This window comes from Pogona vitticeps, chromosome 2 (assembly GCF_051106095.1).
Source record: "Pogona vitticeps strain Pit_001003342236 chromosome 2, PviZW2.1, whole genome shotgun sequence".
Taxonomy (NCBI): Eukaryota; Metazoa; Chordata; class Lepidosauria; order Squamata; family Agamidae; genus Pogona; species Pogona vitticeps.
Genome location: NC_135784.1, coordinates 17,536,208 through 17,556,751, shown reverse-complemented (window position 1 = coordinate 17,556,751; position 20,544 = coordinate 17,536,208). Strand labels below are relative to the sequence as shown.

The 20,544-nt window shown below is 45.6% G+C and overlaps 2 protein-coding genes across 2 annotated transcripts; both read left to right on the top strand.

Annotated features, from left to right (window-relative positions):
- The first annotated feature begins 1,818 nt into the window (after positions 1 to 1,818).
- On the top strand, positions 1,819 to 7,058 carry LOC144587465 (zinc finger protein 500-like). Its single transcript, XM_078388193.1, has 4 exons — positions 1,819 to 1,962; positions 3,557 to 4,541; positions 4,888 to 4,984; positions 6,704 to 7,058. Exons 2-4 carry the CDS (start codon positions 4,185 to 4,187, stop codon positions 6,865 to 6,867), a joined length of 618 nt encoding a protein of 205 aa, XP_078244319.1. The 5' UTR covers positions 1,819 to 1,962; positions 3,557 to 4,184; the 3' UTR covers positions 6,868 to 7,058.
- Positions 7,059 to 12,909: 5,851 nt separating this feature from the next.
- On the top strand, positions 12,910 to 18,480 carry LOC144587459 (uncharacterized). The gene is given in 2 exon segments (XM_078388176.1): positions 12,910 to 13,007; positions 16,323 to 18,480. A coding segment is annotated over 1 exon segment (1,431 nt). The 5' UTR covers positions 12,910 to 13,007; positions 16,323 to 16,411; the 3' UTR covers positions 17,843 to 18,480.
- The last annotated feature ends 2,064 nt before the right edge of the window (positions 18,481 to 20,544 follow it).

Here is a 20,544-nt window from a genome sequence, read left to right as displayed (position 1 = left end):
TTCAGCGGCCCAGGACTGTGAAGTCCACGCCAGAAAAAGAGGGTGGGAAGTTCCTCCTTTTCCTTTCTTCTGGACCAAGGAAGTGTCCCAACTTCAGGTCTGACATGGGAAAAGGGGAGAAACGCTTTCTCCCTTCTTCCAGCCTGTGCTCTTAATCTTTCAAGTTACTTTGTCCCCTCAAAATCAAGCAGTTAGGAGAGAAAATACTCAGTTTACTTTAATCAGTATGACATGCTACAACGTGAGGTGGGCCTACCTCAGGAGAACGCAAGCTAACAGGGCCAGGCTTCTTTTCCCTCAGAAACATTATCAGAATTAGGCATCCTTCAGTCTCAAGAGGCTATGGTAACGTGCTCTGAATAGAGGACTTGGAATAGCATCTAGTGTGGCTGAGAAGGCCAATTCGAGAGTGACAATCCCTTCCATACTGAAGACAAATATTTATTATTTATTTTTATTTATTTAATTTATATCCCGCCCATCTGGTATATCATACCACCCTGTCCAGCTCCCTGATTTTGCTGGTTTCGGGACTGTCTCTTTGTCTAGGCCTACTGAACAAATGTCTCTTCAAATTGGGAGAGGCCACGATGCACCGCCTGCCTCCAGGCTGAACGCTCAGATGTCAGGGTTTCCCATCTGTTGAGGTCCATTCCTAAGGCCTTCAGATCCCGATTGCAGATCTCCTTGTATCGCAGCTGTGGTCTCCCTCTGAGGCGCTTTCCCTGCACTAATTCTCCATACAGGAGATCTTTTGGAATTTGACCATCAGCCATTCTCACGACATCCCGAGCCAACGTAGACGTTACTTTTTCAATATTGTATACATGCTGAAAATTCCAGCTCGTTCTAGGACTACTCTATTTGGAACTTTGTCCTGCCAGGTGATACCAAAAATGCGGCGGAGGCAACGCATATGGAAGGTGTTCAGCTTCCTCTCTTGCCGTGCACAAAGGGTCCAAGGACTCACTGCAGTACAAGAGTTTGCTCAGGACACAGGCTCTATAGACCTGGATCTTGGTATATGCCATCAGCTTCTTATTAAGCCATACTCTTTGTGAGTCTAGAGAACATGGTGGCTGCTTTGCCAATACATTTATCCAGCTCAACATCTAGGGAGAGAGTGTCAGAGATTGTTGAGCCAATGTACACAAAGTCATGAACAACCTCCAATTCTTGTGTAGAGATGGACATAGAGGGAGGTGACGTCATGCCCTGACCCAAGATTTTCTTCAGGCTGATGGTTCCTCAGAAACAAGATAGGGACTAAAACCTGATAAGGAAACTCAGAGAATTCCAGCATTTTCTTTCCTTCTTCTTTTTTTTTTTTGGGGGGGGGGACATTTCTGGAACTGCCTTTTCCCCTCAGAAAACAGAAATGGGTCAACTGTCTCGGGATGGAAAACGAAAAATTGTACTTCCACCCATTTTGCCCCCCTGAGGTAAATTCTCTATAGCTTTTCCCTCAGAAACAGAAAGGCCTTTTCCCTCTTTTGGCATGGCCAGAAACCACGGCTGCAGCCGTGTCAATAATCATTTGCCCTCAGGTCAGTTCCAACTTGTGGCAAACCTTTTCTAGGTTTCCCAGATACAAAGGACTCAGGAGTAGTTCCCCCTTCCCTTCTTTCTGGGAGGTATTTCTGAGAGGGTGCGACTCTCCCAGGGCCAACCGCCCAGGTGTTTGGTCTTCTCTCAGGTGGCCCTGTGGCGGGAATCGAACTCGGAACCTCCGGCTCTGCATGCAGAACTCTAAAAAAAAAACACTGAGCTGTCCGGCCACCCTTCTACCTGACGGTTAAGGGCATTGAGTTGGGATTCCTAGAGGGAACTGAGGGATGGGGAAAGGGAAGCCAACACAGGAAGTGTCCGTCCTGTCCTTCCTTCTTTATCTTCCGGAGGCAAATAGGGCTTCAACCTATTTGGGGGTGATCTGAGCCGCAGCCCCCGCCTCCCGCCTGGGGGGTGAGTCCGTCCGTGGGGTTTGCAGGGAAAGTGAGTGAGTCCGGAGAGCGGGGGTGGAGAGAAGGGGACTCCAACCACCACCACCCCAAGCCGGCCGGGGGGAGAGAGAAGCGCCTCCTCCCTCAAGGAGAGGATCCGGCAAGCCCTCCAAAGGATGCCCATCGTGATTTGTGGGGCTGGCTTTGGTGGTTTTGCTACTACGAGGGAAAGAGGGAGGCGGTTGTGGGGTTTTCCAGCTCTTCCCTAGCGAATAAGAGCCGGGAACAGCCTTCGAAATATATATTTTTTCCTTTCTTTCTTAAAAGTGATTTATGGAGAAGCAAAATACATTATTGCTTCTCCCTAAATATAGATTGGCCTATCTATGTTCGCTGGCACAAAAAGGCAGGTTGGCCGGGCGTCCATTCAAGGGAGGGGTGAGGGTGGGGACTTCTGGTCCAAGATATTTTGCTGCCCGAAGCCACAGACAAGATGACCGCTCCCCCCCCCCCAAGGATGTCTTCCATTGTCCAGGTGATAAAGAGGTTTGATGCAGGATTGACTGGGATGGGGTTTTTTTTGGGGGGGGGGAGAGGGAGACAGATTGGACTCCTGACAGGAGCTGTAGGACTGGCCCTGCAAACAAGGGAGGAAGGGGAATAGAAGAGAAAGATGGTGGAAGATGGTGGCGAGGCTTAATAAAAATTAAAAATTGGGGGGAAATTGCTAGAATTGTCTTTTAAAAAAAAGATCAGGGTTACACGAATGATCTAAAAATAATTTAACCTAGAATAATATGCATGCAAAATTACTAAGTAATATATTCGCGAAGGCTTTCACGGCCGGGATCTAATGGTTGTTGTCGGTTTTTCGGGCTCTTGAGCCTGAAAAACCCACAACTACCATTACTAAGCAATGTTTGTAAGAATATCTCAGAGATGTATTCTCGAAGGCTTTCATGGCTGGGATCTGATGGGTTGTTGTTCTACACCAGTGCACAGACAGAATCCTGACTCCTGTCCTCTGAAAAAGCTGGCCACACACTGGCGAAATGTTAGGAAGAACAACCTTCAGAACACGGCCAAGTAGCCCAAAAAGACTACAACAACCAATGTCTTAGAGCAGTGGTCCCCAACCTTGGGCCTCCAGATGTTCTTGGACTTCAACTCCCAGAAATCCTGGCCAGCAGAGGAGGTGGTGAAGGCTTCTGGGAGTTGTCGTCCAAGAACATCTGGAGGCCCAAGGTTGGGGACCACGATCTTAGAGAGTTTATGACTGTAAATGGTCTATTGATGAATGCATTGACTATTAAAAGCCAAATGATTGATACGGTTTTCTTCATCAAAGGAATGCCTTGATAAAAATCACCTTCATGCTTAGGGTTAAAAAGGCTTGAGGAAATCATGACAGGAGCAAAAGAAATCAAGGAGAAAGGCATGTGGCATTACGTGATGATTGGATATGAGTAGTTAATGACCATTTAGGAGTGGTTCCTATATCTCCTGATTCTTTTTTAAGTGAAAAGAGGTGGTACTGTATGTAACTCTCAGCTGGGGAAGCTCCCCAGGTCTCGGGCTTTCATTTCATGCTTGGCTTTCTCCTGCCTACCTTTCAGGGTCAAGACACAGTTGATGTTTCTTACCGGAAGGAAGCTCCTCAAGTCTCTACCTTTCCCTGCCTTTGTTTCTTCAGGGATGAGAGAATCTGTTCCTGATTCCTACTGCCTTTGCAGTGTAATTGTTATTAATAGAATAACATATTGGATTTGCAAAGGTTTTGCAGCAAAGGGACGTGGTGGCGCTGCGGTTTAAACCGCAGAAGCCTTTGTGCTGCAAAGTAAGAAGACCTGCAGTCGTAAGATCGAATCCACGCAACGGACTGAGCCCCTGTCGCTTGTCCAGCTCCCACCAACCTAGCGGTTCAAAAGCATGCAAAATGCGAGTAGATAAATAGATACCACAACGGTGGGAAGGTAATAGCATTCGATGTCTAGTCGTGCTGGCCTCGTGACCACAGAAGATTGTCTTCCGACAATGGAAACGGAGATGAGCACCGGCCCGTAGAGTCGGACACGACTGGAGAAATTGTCAATGGGAACCTTTACCTTTTAGCAGCAGGGTCTGATAAGGTAGTCTTTTACCTGAGAGAGAAGATGGAGGGCTCCTTTGCCTCCACTGGAAGCTTTGCTTCAGCACAGATCAAAGACGGCTGAGGATGGCGTAGCTGGCCTCCCTGCCATCAAGATGGGGAGCAGTGAGGAATTCTGTGGGCGAGAGGTGCAGAATTTCCCGGATGAGGACACAGTTGGCTCAAATGAACAATGGCAGCACTTTAGGCAGTTTTCTTACCAGGAAGCGGAGGGTCCCCGAGAGGCTTGCAGCCGGCTTCACGATTTTTGCTGTCAGTGGCTGAAACCAGAAAGGAACACGAAGACTCAGATCCTGGACTTGGTGGTCCTGGAGCAATTCCTAACGATCCTTCCATCAGAGATAGAGAGCTGGGTGAGGGAATGTGGAGCGGAGACCTGTTCCCAGGCGGTGGCCCTGGCCGAAGGCTTCCTCCTGAACCATGCAGAGCAGAAGAGGCAGGAAGACCAAAGGGTGAGAGCATTTCCTCTTCGTCCCCACTTTCCTTTGTGATGGCCCTACAGTCACTGCCTAATTGGTTACTGTTACACTGAAAGTGGATACCTCCCCCCCAATTCCGTTTTGTTAGTCAGCAAGACTGAAGAAGATCATTCATGCTCTTTTGTTTTTAAAGGAAACACCATGTTTTACTGTTTCCATCCCCAAAAGAACGTAATGTGGTGTTGTGGCTGCAGAGGCAAGGCGTTGCCTCAATTGAGTGGAGGAGTTCCAACCCCATAAATATAGATATCTGCCTGTAGCATTTCTTTATCTGTTCTTTTCTCTCATTGTTTGTCTTGGATTTCCCCTTCTCTCTGAGGTCAAAGATCGATCTCTGGAGGTTCAGTCCGATTTGCCTCCCGAAGAGAAGGCTGTACTGAAGAACAGACCAACTGATGGAGGGGCCAGCTTGCCAGGTAAGGATTCATGTTGGCTGCCTTGGTTTCCTTCAGTCTTGGGAGTGGGAGGAAAAAGTTATCAGCACACTTTTCTCCATTTACAAAATGTGTTTCAGAGATTAGCAACTGAAGAATTTATATGCAGAAAATAGCCTTTTGTTATGTAGCTAGAATGTCAGACGTGAAGAGCTGCGTTTCATACAAACTGAAATTAGAGAACTTAAATAAGACTTATAATAAAAATAATCATGTGCCATCAAGTCAATGCAGGCATATTTCAATCCTTGGAGGGATTTTACAGCTACTGAATACTTAGAGGTGGTTTACTCTTCGTTTCTTCTGGGAGCGTCCTGGAGCTGTGCCTCTACTCACAGGAAGCACAGTGGGGAATCAAACTCCCGCACTCTGGCTCAGATACCGAAACCACTGAGCTTATTCAGCCAACTAAAATATAAATGGGAAAAGGATATATCCTGACACTTTGCATTGTGATTTTATATATCTATCTACTTGCGCATTACAGTGGTGCCTCGCTTAACGATTACCTTGTTAAACGACAGAACCGCTTGATGATGAGGTTTTTGTGATCGCTTTTGCGATTGCAAAACGATGTTCTAATAGGAAAAATTTGCTTCACGGTCAGTTCCCTGCTTCGGGAACCAATTTTTCTCTATACGACGATTTTCAAACAGCTGATTGGCAGCTCTAAAATGGCCAGCCGCTGTGCAAAATGGCTTATCACTGTGCTTTAGGACAGATTCCTCGCTATACATGCACCGGAAAAAGGCCGCCCTATGGAGGATCTTCACTTTATGATGAGGTACAGTGGTGCCCGGCATAGCGAGGTTAATCCGTTCCGGATTAACCATCGCTATGGGGAAACATCGCTATACGGAACGGGAAATGCCATAGGAATGCATTAAACTTAGTTTAATGCGTTCCAATGGCTTCTAAACTCACCGTTCTGCGAAGTTTCCCCATAGCGCAGACATTTTCTCGCCCTCGGTAAGCGAGGGCAGGGCGTGAAAACGCTGCGCGCGGCCATTTCGGGTGTTCTGGCGGCCATTTTGGAACCGCCGAACAGCTAATTCCCTGACATCGCTATGCGAAGATCGGTAAGCGAAACGCTTACCGATCATCGCAAAGTTATTTTTTGCCATAGAGACCATCGGTATGCGATCGCATTAGCGATTCCAAAAAAGGGATCGCTATGCGAATTCGTCGTTATACGGTGTACTCATTATGCGAGGCACCACTGTATTTAGCCCAGTGGAATGCATTGAAGGGTTTTCAATGCATTTCAATGGGTTTTTAAAATTCGCTTGACGACGATTTCGCTTAACAGCGATTTCGCTGGAACAGATTAACATCATCAAGCGAGGCACCACTGTATATTTATATATTCCTTATGTGTTCAGTACTTCATAACTGTTTGCCTGAACTTTTGCCATCTCAAGTACATCCCTGTGAGCCATGTCAGGATGAGTGAGTGCGACTAGTACAAGCCACCCAGTGAGTGACATGAATGAATGGCAACTAGAAACAGCAACTCTAGAGTCCAACATTTGAACCCCTGCACCAGAGTGTCTTCTAGAGCAGTCTCATACATTTGATTGGGAGACAATTAATCCCACTCTTTTGAAAGAGGTTACATCCTAGTAAGCATTTAAGGCATCTAATCATAGTGTCTGAGACAGGCTGATGCAGCTGGCTTCCCACCTCTTTTCTGTCTCACAGGGATTGGCACAATGGCGGCAGCACATTTGGAGTCGCCCGTTCTGTCATGTGATGGAATCAGAGCGGAAGAGGTGGAGCGAGGATCACTAAGAAGACATGCAAGTAGCAGCCCAGTTGCCTCTGTTTCCCACTCACCTCTTTGGGAAGGATTGGAGAAAATGTGACGTTTGCCCCTCGTGGCCCCTGTTTGTCTTCCTACCACAGAGCACACGAAGGCAAACCAAACCCCTTTTCACACGCTGCCACCAATTGATCACTAAATCAACGTACTTTGCTTAGGAAAGATGAAGGTCCATTCAGTGTTCACTTTTTCTTAAAACAGGTTTATTAATTACAGATGTTTCTTTAATATTTACTTCAGGTTCATCAAGCATCAATCTTCTATTTAAATCTCACAAGTTACTATTCACTCCTCAGACTAATCACACCTCAAATCTCCCAACCATCTCTCTCTCTGGCTGAACTCAACTCCCCCCTTCTCCTCTCAGGCTCTTCCTTTTTAACATCTCTGGTGGCCCCACCTCTCAACCACATCAGCATAGAACATGAATAATGCATAATCTATTCAGCATAATAAGGGTGAATGCCACAGAAGATTCCCCCACCCCCCAGTTTGTTTTAGATAAGAGGTTACAAATGTATTCTCGAAGGCTTTCACGGCTTGGATCTAATGGTTGTTGTGGGTTTTTCGGGCTTCTTGGCCGTGTTCTGAAGGTGGTTCTTCCTAACGTTTCACCAGTCTCTGTGGCCGGCATCCTCAGAGGACAGCAGGGGAAGTGACTAGGATCCTACGGAAAGCAAACGAAGGAGCACAGTTTGCTATCCTCTGAAGATGCCGGCCACAGAGACTGGTGAAACGTTAGGAAAAACCAGCTTCAGAACACGGCCAAGAAGCCCGAAAAACCCACAACAACCAAGAGGTTACAAAATTCACCAGTTCTTCTGTGTGGGAACTGTGAAGAAGTTAAGAATGAGAACAGCTGAATGAGAAACCTTATCCACCCGGGCTGGCAAATTAGCCCATGCAAATCCAGTGTTTGAAGTTCTCAGCTGTTAAAAATCTGTATTTTTCCTGGGGTTAGTCAGTTCTATTCTAGAGTAGCTGCTTACACCCCCTACTCAAGCTTCCTTAGCTTCAAACTCTATATGAAACCAAATGTAACATAGTGTTCTCCATGCTTGGGATAGCAGTACATGTTGCATTTAGCGGTTGTAGATCTGAAAAATCTTGTTTCGCTTTATATTTGAAGAATGGGCAAAAATCTGCAAAATTTTTCCTATTCAGATGAAAATTAAATATGGCAAAAGTAGAAATTGTTTTCCCATCCCTGTCCACAGTCCTGCATCTCTTTCCTTCTGGAAGAGACGGCCGGCCTATCTGGACAGACACCTTGTGTCCAGAAGTGGCTTCTCTGATGCCCATAGACAGCCTACAGGTGGGGCCTGAGGGTAAGCCCTCCCCTCTTGTCCTGCTGTTAAGACCCTTCCTTGCAAGCACAATTCCAAGGACTGCAGCCTCTGCCCTGGAAGGGGTGCGGAGCCCTTAGGCCGTTAATTAATTTATGATTGTTGTTCATTTCTTTATTTAAAATATTTGTATTGCATCCTTTCTCCTCGGGAGGACCCGAGGCAGCTTGCAATATAAAAACAAACCGTATTTAAAACTTTCGTAAAATAGCAGCTCTTCTCTTCGGCAGGTCTTGGGATAAAGCCTGCCTGAAAGAAAAGGTCTCAGCCTGCTTGGAGAAAGGCCAGCCTGCCCTCCCGTGGAGAGAGTTCCTCTGCTTGGCAGCAGTAACCAAAAAGGCTCTCTCTTCAGCCCATGTTGTTGAAGGCTTTGTAGGTCAAAAGCAGAAAACATGAATTCTGCCAGAAACAGATCAGGAACAAGCAGAGGCGATGTACTGGGGGGTGGGGTGGAGTTATGTGATGCCTTTAACCAGTGTCGGGGAACAATCTGGTGGCATCGTTTTGGACCTGCTGAGATTTCTGAACACTTTCCAAAGGCATGGAGAGCATGTTACAGTAATCCAGCCTGGAGGTAAGTAAAGCATGTCTCACGGGGCCGGATGAGACACCGGCACCTAGCACACTCGTTTTCACTCTCCAAATGGCAACCTTGGCCATCATCAAGACCTGGGCATGCAGCTGAGGAAGGAATCCATGAACACGTTCTAGCTGCAAACCTGTGTTTTCAGGGGGACCTTAACCCTACCTGGCACAGACTGAAACTCTTTCCCCTTTCAACCAACCAGGAGCACTTCTGTCTTGTATGGATGAAGCTTCCGCTTATTAGGCACACTGCGAATTCCAGCCACCAAAGTTTGAATCCTCCATTATATATCCCCAGCTGTTAAATTTTAGCTAGCCTTCGGAATTTTGCCATTAGACTTTTCTATGACTAATAGATTTTTTTCCTTACTCAGTGTCCTCCAAGGGTTGCAGCCTCTGTCTCAGGAGGGCAGCTAATTTCTCAGCTGGTGAAGGATAGAACCTCTATCTGTTGAGGCAGTAATAAAAATTAAAAATCAGGGGGAAAGGGCTAGAATTGTTTTTTTTAAAGGTCAAAGTTTACAAGAATGATATAAAATAGTTTAACCTAGAATAATATACTGTACTATACATACAAAATTACTAAGCAATGTTTGTAAAAATTTCTGAGAGATATGCAAACAAGGGAGGAAGGGGAATAGAAGAGAAAGATGGTGGAAGATGGTGGCGGGGTTTAATAAAAATTAAAAATCGGGGAAATTGCTAGAATTGTTTCTTTTTTTAAAGATCAGGGTTACACGAATGATCTAAAAATAATTTAATCTAGAATAATATGCATGCAAAATTACTAAGTAATATATTTGCAAAAGCTTTCACGGCCGGGATCTAATGGTTGTTGTGGGTTTTTTGGGTTCTTGAGCCTGAAAAACCCACCACAACCATTACTAAGCAATGTTTGTAAGAATATCTCAGAGATGTATTCTCGAAGGCTTCCACGGCTGGGATCTGATGGGTTGTTGTTCTACACCAGAGCACAGACAGAGTCCTGACTCCTGTTCTCTGAAGAAGCTGGCCACACACTGGCGAAATGTTAGGAAGAACAACCTTCAGAACACGGCCAAGTAGCCCAAAAAGACTACAACAACCAATGTCTTAGAGAGTTTATGACTGTAAATGGTCTATTGATGAATGCATTGACTATTAAAAGCCAAATGATTGATACGGTTTTCTTTGTCAAAGGAATGCCTTGATAATAATCACCTTCATGCTTAGGGTTAAAAAGGCTTGAGGAAATCTTGACAGGAGCAAAAGAAATCAAGGAGAAAGGCATGTGGCATTACGTGATGATTGGATATGAGTAGTTAATGACCATTTAGGAGTGGTTCCTATATCTCCTGATTCTTTTTTAAGTGAAAAGAGGTGGCACTGTATGTAACTCTCAGCTGGGGAACCTCCCCAGGTTTCTGGCTTTTATTTCATGCTTGACTTTCTCCTGCCTACCTTTCAGGGTCAAGACACAGTTCATGTTTCTTACCGGAAGGAAGCTCCTCAAGTCTCTACCTTTCCCTGCCTTTGTTTCTTCAGGGATGAGAGAATCTGTTCCCGATTCCTACTGCCGTTGCAGTGTAATTGTTATTAACAGAATAAAATATTGGATTTGCAAAGGTTTAGCAGCAAAGGCACGTGGTGGCGCTGCGGTTTAAACCGCAGAAGCCTCTGTGCTGCAAGGTCAGAAGACCAGCAGTCGTAAGATCAAATCCACATGATGGAGTGAGCCCCCGTTGGTTGTCCCAGCTCCTGCCAACCTAGAGGTTCGAAAGCATGCAAAATGCGAGTAGATAAATAGGTACGACCTTGGTGGGAAGATAACGGCGTTCCGTGTGTAATCGTGCTGGCCACATGACCACAGAAGATTGTCTTCTGACAATGGAAACGGAGATGAGCACCGGCCCCTAGAGTCGGATATGACTGGAGAAATTGTCAAGGGGAACCTTTACCTTTTAGCAGCAGGGTCTGATAAGGTAGTCTTTTACCTGAGAGAGAAGACGGAGGGCTCCTTTGCCTCCCCTGGAAGCTTTGCTTCAGCACAGATCAAAGATGGCTGAGGATGGCGTAGCTGGCCTCCCTGCCATCAAGATGAGGAGCAGTGAGGAATTCTGTGGGCGAGAGGTGCAGAATTTCCCGGATGAGGACACAGTTGGCTCAAATGAACAATGGCAGCACTTTAGGCACTTTTCTTACCAGGAAGCGGAGGGTCCCCGAGAGGCTTGCAGCCGGCTTCACGATTTTTGCTGTCAGTGGCTGAAACCAGAAAGGAACACGAAGACTCAGATCCTGGACTTGGTGGTCCTGGAGCAATTCCTAACGATCCTTCCCTTGGAGATAGAGAGCTGGGTGAGGGAATGTGGAGCGGAGACCAGTTCCCAGGCGGTGGCCCTGGCCGAAGGCTTCCTCCTGAACCATGCAGAGGAGAAGAGGCAGGAAGAGCAGAAGGTGAGAGCATTTCCTCTTCATCCCCACTTTCCTTTGTGATGGCCCTACAGTCACTGCCTAATTGGTAACTGTTCCACTGAAAGTGGATACACCCCCCCTCAAATTCCGTCTTGTTGGTCAGCAAGACTGAAGAAGATCATTCATGCTCTTCTGTTTTTAAAGAAAACACCATGTTTTACTGTTTCCATCCCCAAAAGAACGTAATGTGGTGTTGCGGCTGCAGAGGCAAGGCGTTGCCTCAATTGAGTGGAGGAGTTCCAACCCCATAAATATAGATATCTGCCTGTAGCATTTCTTTATCTGTTCTTTTCTCTCATTGTTTGTCTTGGATTTCCCCTTCTCTCTGAGGTCAAAAATCTGTCTCTGGAAGTTCAGTCGGATTTGACTCCCGAAGAGAAGGCTGTACTGAAGAACAGACCAACGGATGGAGGGGCCACCTTGCCAGGTAAGGATTCGTGTTGGCTGCCTTGGTTTCCTTCAGTCTTGGGAGTGGGAGGAAAGAGTTATCAGCACACTTTTTTCCATTTACAAAATGTGTTTCAGAGATCAGCAATTGAAGAATTTATATGCAGAAAAAAGCCTTTTGTTATGTAGCTACAATGTCAAACTTAAAGAGCTCTGTTTCACTCAAATGAAATTAGAGAACTTAAGACTTATAATAAAAATAATCATGTGTCATCAAATCAGTGCAGGCATATGTCAATCCTTTTGGGGATTTTTCAGGTACTGAATACTTAGAGGTGGTTTACTCTTCATTTCTTCTGGGAGTGTCCTGGGTCTGTGCCTCCACTCACAGGAAGCACAGTGGGGAATCAAACTCCCACACTCTGGCTCAGATACCTAAACCACTGAGCTGATTCAGCCAGCTAAAATAAAAATGGGGAAAGGATATCCTGACACCTTGCATTGTGAGTTTATATATCTATCTACTTGTGCATTACAGTGGTGCCTCGCTTAACAATTACCTCGTTAAACGAAACCACGACGAGGTTTTTGCGATCGCTTTTTTTTGCATCGCAAAACGATGTTCTAATAGGAGAAATTCGCTTCACGGTGATCGGTTCCCTGCTTCGGGAACCAATTTTTCGCTAGACGACTATTTTCAAATAGCTGATCGGCGGCTCTAAAATGGCTGCCCGCTGTGCAAAATGGCTCCCCGCTGTGCTTTAGGATGGATTCCTCGCTATACATGCAGCGGAAAATGGCCACCCTATGGAGGATCTTTGCTTTACGATGAGTTATTTAGCCCATTGGAACGCATTGAAGAGTTTTCAGTGCATTTCAATGGGTTTTTTAAAATTCGCTTGACGACGATTTCGCTTAACAGCGATTTCGCTGGAACGGATTAACGTCATCAAGTGAGGCACCACTGGATATTTATATATTCCTTCTGTGTCCAGTACTTTATAGCTGTTTGCCTCAGCCTTTGCCATCTCAAGTACATCCCTGTGAGCCATGTCAGGATGAGTGAGTGTGACTAGTACAAGCCGCCCAGTGAGTGCCATGGATGAATGGCAACTAGAAATTGCAACTCTAAAGTCCAGCATTTGAACCCCTGCACCACAATGTCTTCTAGAGCAGTCTCATACATTTGATTGGGAGATAACTAACCCCACTCTTTTGAAAGAGGTTACATCCTAGTAAACATTGAAAGCATCTAATCATAGTGTCTGAGACAGGCTGATGCAGCTGGCTTCCCACCTCTTTTCTGTCTCTCACAGGGATTGGCACAATGCCGGCAGCACATTTGGAGTCGCCCGTTCTGTCATGTGATGGAATCAGAGCGGAAGAAGTGGAGCGAGGATCACTAAGAAGACAGGCAAGTAGCAGCCCAGTTCCCTCTATTTCCCACTCACCTCTTTGGGAAGGATTGGAGAAGATTTTTCCCCCCAGTTTGTTTTAGATGAGAGGTTACAAAATTCATCAGTTTTTCTGTGTGGGAACTGTGGAGAAGTTAAGAATGAGAACAGCTGAATGACAAACTTTATCCACCTGGGCTGGCAAATTAGCCCATGCAGATCCAGTGTTTGAAGTTCTCAGCTGTTAAAATCTGCATTTTCCTTGGGTTAGTCAGTTCTATCCTAGGGTAGCCACTTCCCACCCCCTCCACTTTCCTTAGCTTCAACCTCTATATGGCACCAAATGTAACCTAGTGTTCTCCATGCTTAGGATAGCAGTACATGTTGCATTTAGCAGTTGTAGAGCAGAAAAATCTCATTTCGCTTCATATTTGAAGATGAAATTAAATACAGTGGTGCCTCATATAACGAGCGCCCCGTTTAACGATGAATCCGCATAGAAATGGCTTTTTTGCCATCGCTTTTGCGATGTTGCCTATGGGGAAAAATCGCTTTGCTATTTTTCCCCCATAGGCCCCATTTTCCCCCAGCTGAGTGGCGGGAGCCTCCGAAGGACCGCTCCTGCCGCTCAGCTGGGGGGAAATGCCGGCAGTAGCCTCGGAAGGACCCTTCCGAAGGGTCCTTCCGAGGCCACCACCACGGGGATTCCCCTTCGGAGGGGGCATTTTCCCTGAGCTGAGCGGGAGCCCTGCCGCTCAGCTGGGGGGAAATGCCGACGGTAGCCTCGCTGCCGCCGCTGCTTGGATCCGCCTCGCGGCTGGCTACCCCATCCACGGTCAGACTAGCGAGAGTCCGACCACGGATGGGGTAGCCGGCCGCGACGTGGATCCCGGCCGCCCTCCTCCCAACCCTTCACCCCCTTCTCCGCCGCCGCTGCTGGGCTTTGGAAGCGGCTTCCGAAACCCAGCGGCGGCGGAGATGAGGGTGAGGGGTGGGTCGGGCAGAGCCGGGAGGAGGGGCAAGGCTCCACCGCCGCCACTCGGACGCGCTGGCCGTCATTTTCGTGGCCAGCGCAACCGAGAGGCCTTGGGGAAGGCTTCTCCGCAGCAGCTCGGAAGCGCTGGCCGCAAAAATGCCAGCCAGCGCGTCTGAGGGGTGGAGGAGGAGCCTTCCCCCGAGGTCTCTCAGAAGCTCTGGCCGGCATTTTCGCGGCCAGCTCTTCCGAGAGGCCTCGGAGTAAGGCTTCTCCACTGCCGCTCGGACGCGCTGGCCGGGCGCGGGGCAGCTCCAAGCGGCGGCGGCGGGGGCAGGGGGGGTTCCGGATGGCTTCCAGTGCTTCGCCTGGAAGCCATCCGGACACCCCCTACCCTGCCCCCGCCGCCGCCGCTGAGAGCCTTCCAAGCTCTCAAAGGGCTTTCTCCAATGTCGGGGGGGGGGGAAGCCCTTTGAGAGCTCGGAAGGCAAATGTCGGCAGTGGCTTCGGGGTCCTTCCAAAGCCACCGCCGACCGACTGCTGACTTTTTCTCCCAGCTGAGCGGCGGGCCTTTGAAGCTCCCGCTGCTCAGCTGGGGGAAAATGCCAAAGGCCCCATTTTCGGTCAGCTGGTCGCCCCGCTGTGTTGCCTCGCTTTAGAGGCACCGAAAATGGCCCCCCCTATGGAGGAACATCGCTGAACGGTGAGTTTATCCCCATAGGAACGCATTAAACAGTTTTTCCGTTCCGTTTAGCGATGTTTCCACATAGCGACGATTAATCTGGAACAGATTAACGTCGCTATGCGGGGCACCACTGTATCAATCAATCAATCTTTATTTTGTGGTCTCTGACCCATTAAAATACATACATGTAATATTTAAAATAAGTGGAAGCAATCAAAACATTTCAAGACAGTTTACACAGTATAAAGTAATAAAATAGATTACCCCTACTTTTTTTAAAATATTAATATTATATACAATCAATCAATCTTTATTTTACGGTCTCCGACACATTAAAATACATACATGTAATACTTAAAATAAATTCAAGCAATTAAAACATTTCAAGACAGCTAAAACCTTGTTTTTTTGTTTTTGTTTTTTTATGACAGGGTTAGGTAGAGGTCAAGATTGTTTTTCGTATTCTTTGGGCAGAGAGAAGGAATTTGGCCACTGATTCGGTGGTTATCTTGTTTGTGTTGTTTACTTAATATTTTATGTGCAAAATCAGAGTCCTACCTGGGAAGACATTCATTATGGGCTTGAGGAATTTGATATGCTCATTTCTGTAAAAATTACACTTAAAAATTAAATATGGCAAAAGTATAAATTGTTTGGTTGTTGTGGGTTTTTCAGGCTCTTTGGCTATGCTCTGAAGGTTGTTCTTCCTAACGTTTCGCCAGTCTCTGTGGCCGGCATCTTCAGAGGACAGCACTCAGAGGACAGCACTGTCCTCTGAAGATGCCGGCCACAGAGACTGATGAAACGTTAGGAATAACAACCTTCAGAACATGGCCAAAGAGCCCGAAAAACCCACAACAACCATTAGATCCTGGCCATGAAAGCCTTTGTGAATATATAAATTGTTTTCCCATCCCTATCCATAATCCTGCATCTCTTTCCTTCTGGAAGAGACGGAAGGCCCATCTGGACAGAGATCGTGTGTCCAGAAGTGGCTTCTCTGATGCCCATAGACAGCCTACAGGTGAGGCCTAAGGGTAAGCCCTCTCCTCTCTGTCCTGCTGTTAAGACCCTTCCTTGCAAGTGGAATTCCAAGGGTTGCAGCCTCTGTCCTGGAAGGGGCACGGAGCCCTTATGCCGTTAATTAATCTATGATTAATTACCTTTGGAGGTCTCAAAGGGCTTTCCCCCCGACATTGGAAGAAGCCGTTTGAGAGATCTGAAGGCAAAAAGGCAGGGAGAAAGGGCGGGAAATTCGAATTTCCCGCCCTTTCTCCCTGCCTTTTTGCCTTCGGAGCTCTCAAACAGCTTCCTATGATGTCGGGGAGAAAGCCTTTTAAGAGCTCTGAAGGCGACGAACGGCTCCGTTTGCAAAAAATGGCATTGACTTGCGAACAGAGCCTCAACCTCATTCGTAGGTCAAGGCTCCGTACACAAGTCAATGCCAATTTTTGCGGAGCCATTCGTAAATCGAACAGTTCGTATGTAGGGACATTCATAAGTCGAGGGTTGATTGTATTTCCATTTTTTCCTTCTGGCCTGCTGAGGAGAGATCAGTTTTACTGCAACTGCACCATTCTCTTTGTGTAATCAGAAGTGCCTTTCCCCCTTTCTGAAGATTTTTGTCATTCACACTAGAGATTCACTCTTTACTGTGTTTGTGATTTTTCCTAGCAGATAACAAGAGGAGAACATGTACCAACTGTGGCAGTGTTTTTACTCACAGATGTGACCTTCAAAGGCACCAACAAACTCGTGCAGAACAGATGTGTTCTACCACAGAAAAGCACTACAAATGCACTCTGTGTGAGAAATGTTCTGCCTTAACAACAGTGCCTGGAAAGAAACATTTTAGAAGTCAAGCAACCAGAAAATATCTTGATTTCAAGTTACCACTTCCATGCCAACAAGATGACTGCAAAAGAGAGAACCCATATGAAGGTAGCTATCAACTTTTTGTCTGGAATTTAAACCCTGTGACCTGCCAGAGTATTCAGAGACGAGAGAAACCATACAAATGCCAGCAGTGTGGGAAATGTTTTGCTCAAAAGCCAGACCTTCGGAGACATCAGAAATTTCACTCAGGAGAGAAACCACACAAATGCCAGGAGTGCGGAAAATGTTTTGCTCAAAATCCAGACCTTAGGAGGTATCAGAGAATCCACTCAAAAGAGAAATTGTGTGAATGCCAAGAGTTTGGGAAAAGTTTTCCTCAAAATGTTATGAAGCATGAGAAAGTTCTTTCAGGTTTAAACTCATACAAATGTCAAGAGTGTGGAAAATATTTTGCTCAAATCTCTAACCTTAGGAAGCATCAGAATGGCCACTCAAGATTGAAACCGTACAAATGTCAGGAGTGTTGGAAATGTTTTGCTCATCATTCAGTTCTTTTGATCCACCAGAGAATCCACACAGGAGAGAAACCATTTAAATGCCAGCTGTGTGGGAAATGTTTTGCTAACAATTCAAACCTTCTGACACACCAGAGACTTCACACAGGAGAAAAACCATGCAAATGTCAGGAGTGTGGTAAATGTTTCACTCATCATTCAGTTCTTTTGATCCACCAGAGAGTCCACACAGGAGAGAAACCATGTAAATGCCAGCTGTGTGGGAAATGTTTTGCTAACAATTCAAACCTTCTGGCACACCAGAGACTTCACACAGGAGAAAAACCATACAAATGTCAGGAGTGTGGTAAATGTTTTTCTCACAACTCAACGCTTGTGACACACCAGAGAGTCCATACTGGAGAGAAACCATACAAATGCCAGGAGTGTGGGAAATGTTTTGCTCAGAAAGCAAACCTTTTGCATCACCAGAGAGTCCACACCGGAGAAAAACCATACAAATGCCAGGAATGTGGGAAATGTTTTGCTCAGAAAGCAATCCTTTTGAATCACCAGAGAGTCCACACCGGAGAAAAACCATACAAATGCCAGGAATGTGGGAATTGTTTTGCTCAGAGTTCAGGACTTCTGAAACATCAGAGAGTCCACACTGGAGAGAAACCATTAAAATGTCAGGAGTGTGGTAAATGTTTTTCTCACAACTCAACGCTTGTGACACACCAGATAGTTCACACTGGAGAGAAACCATACAAATGCCAGGAGTGTGGATAAAGGTTTGCTCAGAAAACACATCTTCTGAGGCATCACAGAATCCACATAACACAGATCATAGCAATGCAAGAATGAGGGATATGTTTTATTTCTGAGTTAGACTTCATTAGGCATCAGAAAACCTATACAGGAGAGAAGCCACACAAATGCCAGAGGTGTTAAGAAATGTATGTACAATGTTTTACTTGCAGTTCTAATTGTATTACTCAGCAGAGTCTACATAGGTGCAGGGAACTAATGAGGTGAATAATCAAAGATATTGGGAAAGCCATTAAAGACTCATGGGCTATTCAAGTTTGTTTGAATTCTACCTAATTCATAGGATGACTCAGTTCATTCAAAAATATTAAGTTTCAGAACAGTCATGCAAGAAATGGCCTTCTGTGTGGCTCCTAGGCTATTCAAGGCCTTGTCTTCCAAATGGTCATCTGACTGATTTGAAGAAAGGAGTAAAAAAATCTTTTTTTTTTTTTGACTGGCATATGATGTTTCATATGTCTTTCTTTTTTAAAAATAATGTGAATTTCCATATTTTGTTATTATAATGGCTTTAGTTGGTTCACTTTGAATGGTTTGATGGTGAAGCAGGTTTACATGAGTTTCTTAATTTTTTAGCTAAATGATCTGTTTTTATCTCCCTTGAACCCTATCCTTTAATAGAAAGGTGTGGTACGCATTTTAAATACAAATAAAAACATACACAAATATGGGCATTCTTCTGTACTGTCATATCACTTCTGACTAATGGTGACCCTTTAAATGAGTGACCTCCAAAAGCTGCTGTTGCCATCAACCTCACTCAGCTCTTGCAACATAAAGACCATGCCTTCCGTGCTCAAGTCAATCAAAGGGCAGATCTTCCACTTTTCCCAACATCCCAGTTTGTATAAAGCCAGATCTTTAAAATATCTAAAAGCGCTTAAGCCCTAAGGGCAAAAAGAAGTAAAATAATTAAGATATCAGCTTTACAGTCAGAACTGGACCATTTGTAATATTGAACTTTCTTATTCTTCAATTTAAAAAATCTCGTTCTGTTTTATAAATCCTGTTAACAAGATAGATAAATATATCTAATGAGCTAAGAAGGAACCTACTGTCTCTGTGAGTCTCTTTGGTGTCGACCAGGAAGACGGACTTGTCTCGGAACCATCTCCACATCCCAAACCTTGACAAGCTATAATGTGGAAGAGGGAGTATAAAAGGTAATGGGAGAACCTCCAGATGATGGCTGCCTTGGGCAACCCTTGGTTGTCTTCCAGAAAGGCAGCTAGTAAAGGTGATATTTTGGAACAGAACAAGAACAACCTGTCCCTCAAATCAGAGGGGGGGAAATACTCTACAATTTTTTTTAAAAGCTGACTATTAAATAGTAGTTATTTTTAAATAGTAGATGGGAAAACCTTTGATTTCTTCAGTGGCAAAGAATGCTCCTGCTACCGTACAATTGCACTCATTTCACACACTAGCAAGGTTATGCTCAAAATCCTACAAGGTAGGCTTCAGCAGTATGTTGATTGAGAACTTCCAGAAGTACAAGCTGGATTTCGAAGGGGTGGAGGAACTAGAGACCAAATTGCTAACATGCGCTGGATTATGGAGAAAGCCAAAGAGTTCCAGAAAAACATCTGCTTGATTGACTACACAAAAGACTTTGACTGTGTGGACAAAAGGAAACTATGGCAAGTTCTTAAAGAAATGGGAGTGCCTGACCACCTTATCTATCTTCTGTGAAACCGATGTGTGGAACAGGAAGGAACAATTAGAACTGGATATGGAACAACTGATTGGTTCAAATATTGGGAAAGGAGTATGACAAGGCTATATATTGTCTCCTTGCTTATTTAACTTACATGCATAATACATCATGCGAAAGGCAGGACTGGATGAATCCTAAAATGGAATTAAGATTGCCAGAATAAATATCAACAACTTCAGATATACAGATGATAACACTCTGATGGCAGAAGGTGAGGAGGAATTAAGGAACGTCTTAATGAGGGTGAAAGAGGAGAGCACGAAAATGGTCTGAAGTTCAAAAATACTAAGACCATGGCCACTGGTCCCATCACCTCCTGGCAAAAAATAGGGGAAGATATGGAGGCAGTGACAGATTTTACATTCGTGGGCTTCATGATCACTGCAGATGGTGACAGCAGCCACGAAATTAAAAGACCCCTGCTTCTTGGGAGGAAAGCGAAGACAAACCTCGACAGCATCTTAAAAAGCAGAGACATCACCTTGCCGACAAAGGTCCCCATAATCAAAGCTATGGTTTTTCCAGTTACGATGTATGGAAGCGAGAGCTGGGCCATAAAGAGGGCTGACTGATAAAGAATTGATGTATTGATCTGTGGTGCTGGAGGAGACTCTTGATAGTCCCCTGGACTGCAAAGAGAACAAACCTATCCGTTTCGAAGGAAATCAACCCTGAGTACTCACTGGAAGTACAAATCCTGAACCTGAGGCTCCAATACTTTGGCCAGCTCATGAGAAGAGAAGACTCCCTGGAAAAGACCCTCATGTTGGGAATGTGCGAGGGCAAGAGGAGAAGGGGATGGCAGAGGACAAGATGGTTGGACAGTGTCATCGAAGCTACCAACATGAATTTGACCAAACTCCGTGAGGTCCATGGGGTCACGAAGAGTCGGACACGACTTAACAACTAAACAACAACAATTTGCTGAAGCTCCCAAGTTCAGTCCCTGACATTTCCAGATGGCATTGTCCAGGGGCTCTTCCTGAAACCCAATTCTTGAGTTGGATTTTTACTCCTAAAA

What these genes read in the sequence shown, in the direction of transcription:
- LOC144587465 (XM_078388193.1), top strand. Translation starts at nt 4,185, where the DNA reads ATGGGGAGCAGTGAGGAATTCTGTGGGCGAGAGGTGCAGAATTTCCCG. An exon ending in AGAGGCAGGAAGACCAAAGG is followed by an intron (nt 4,542 to 4,887) that starts GTGAGAGCATTT and finishes CTTCTCTCTGAG; the next exon opens with GTCAAAGATCGATCTCTGGA. An exon ending in TGGAGGGGCCAGCTTGCCAG is followed by an intron (nt 4,985 to 6,703) that starts GTAAGGATTCAT and finishes TCTGTCTCACAG; the next exon opens with GGATTGGCACAATGGCGGCA.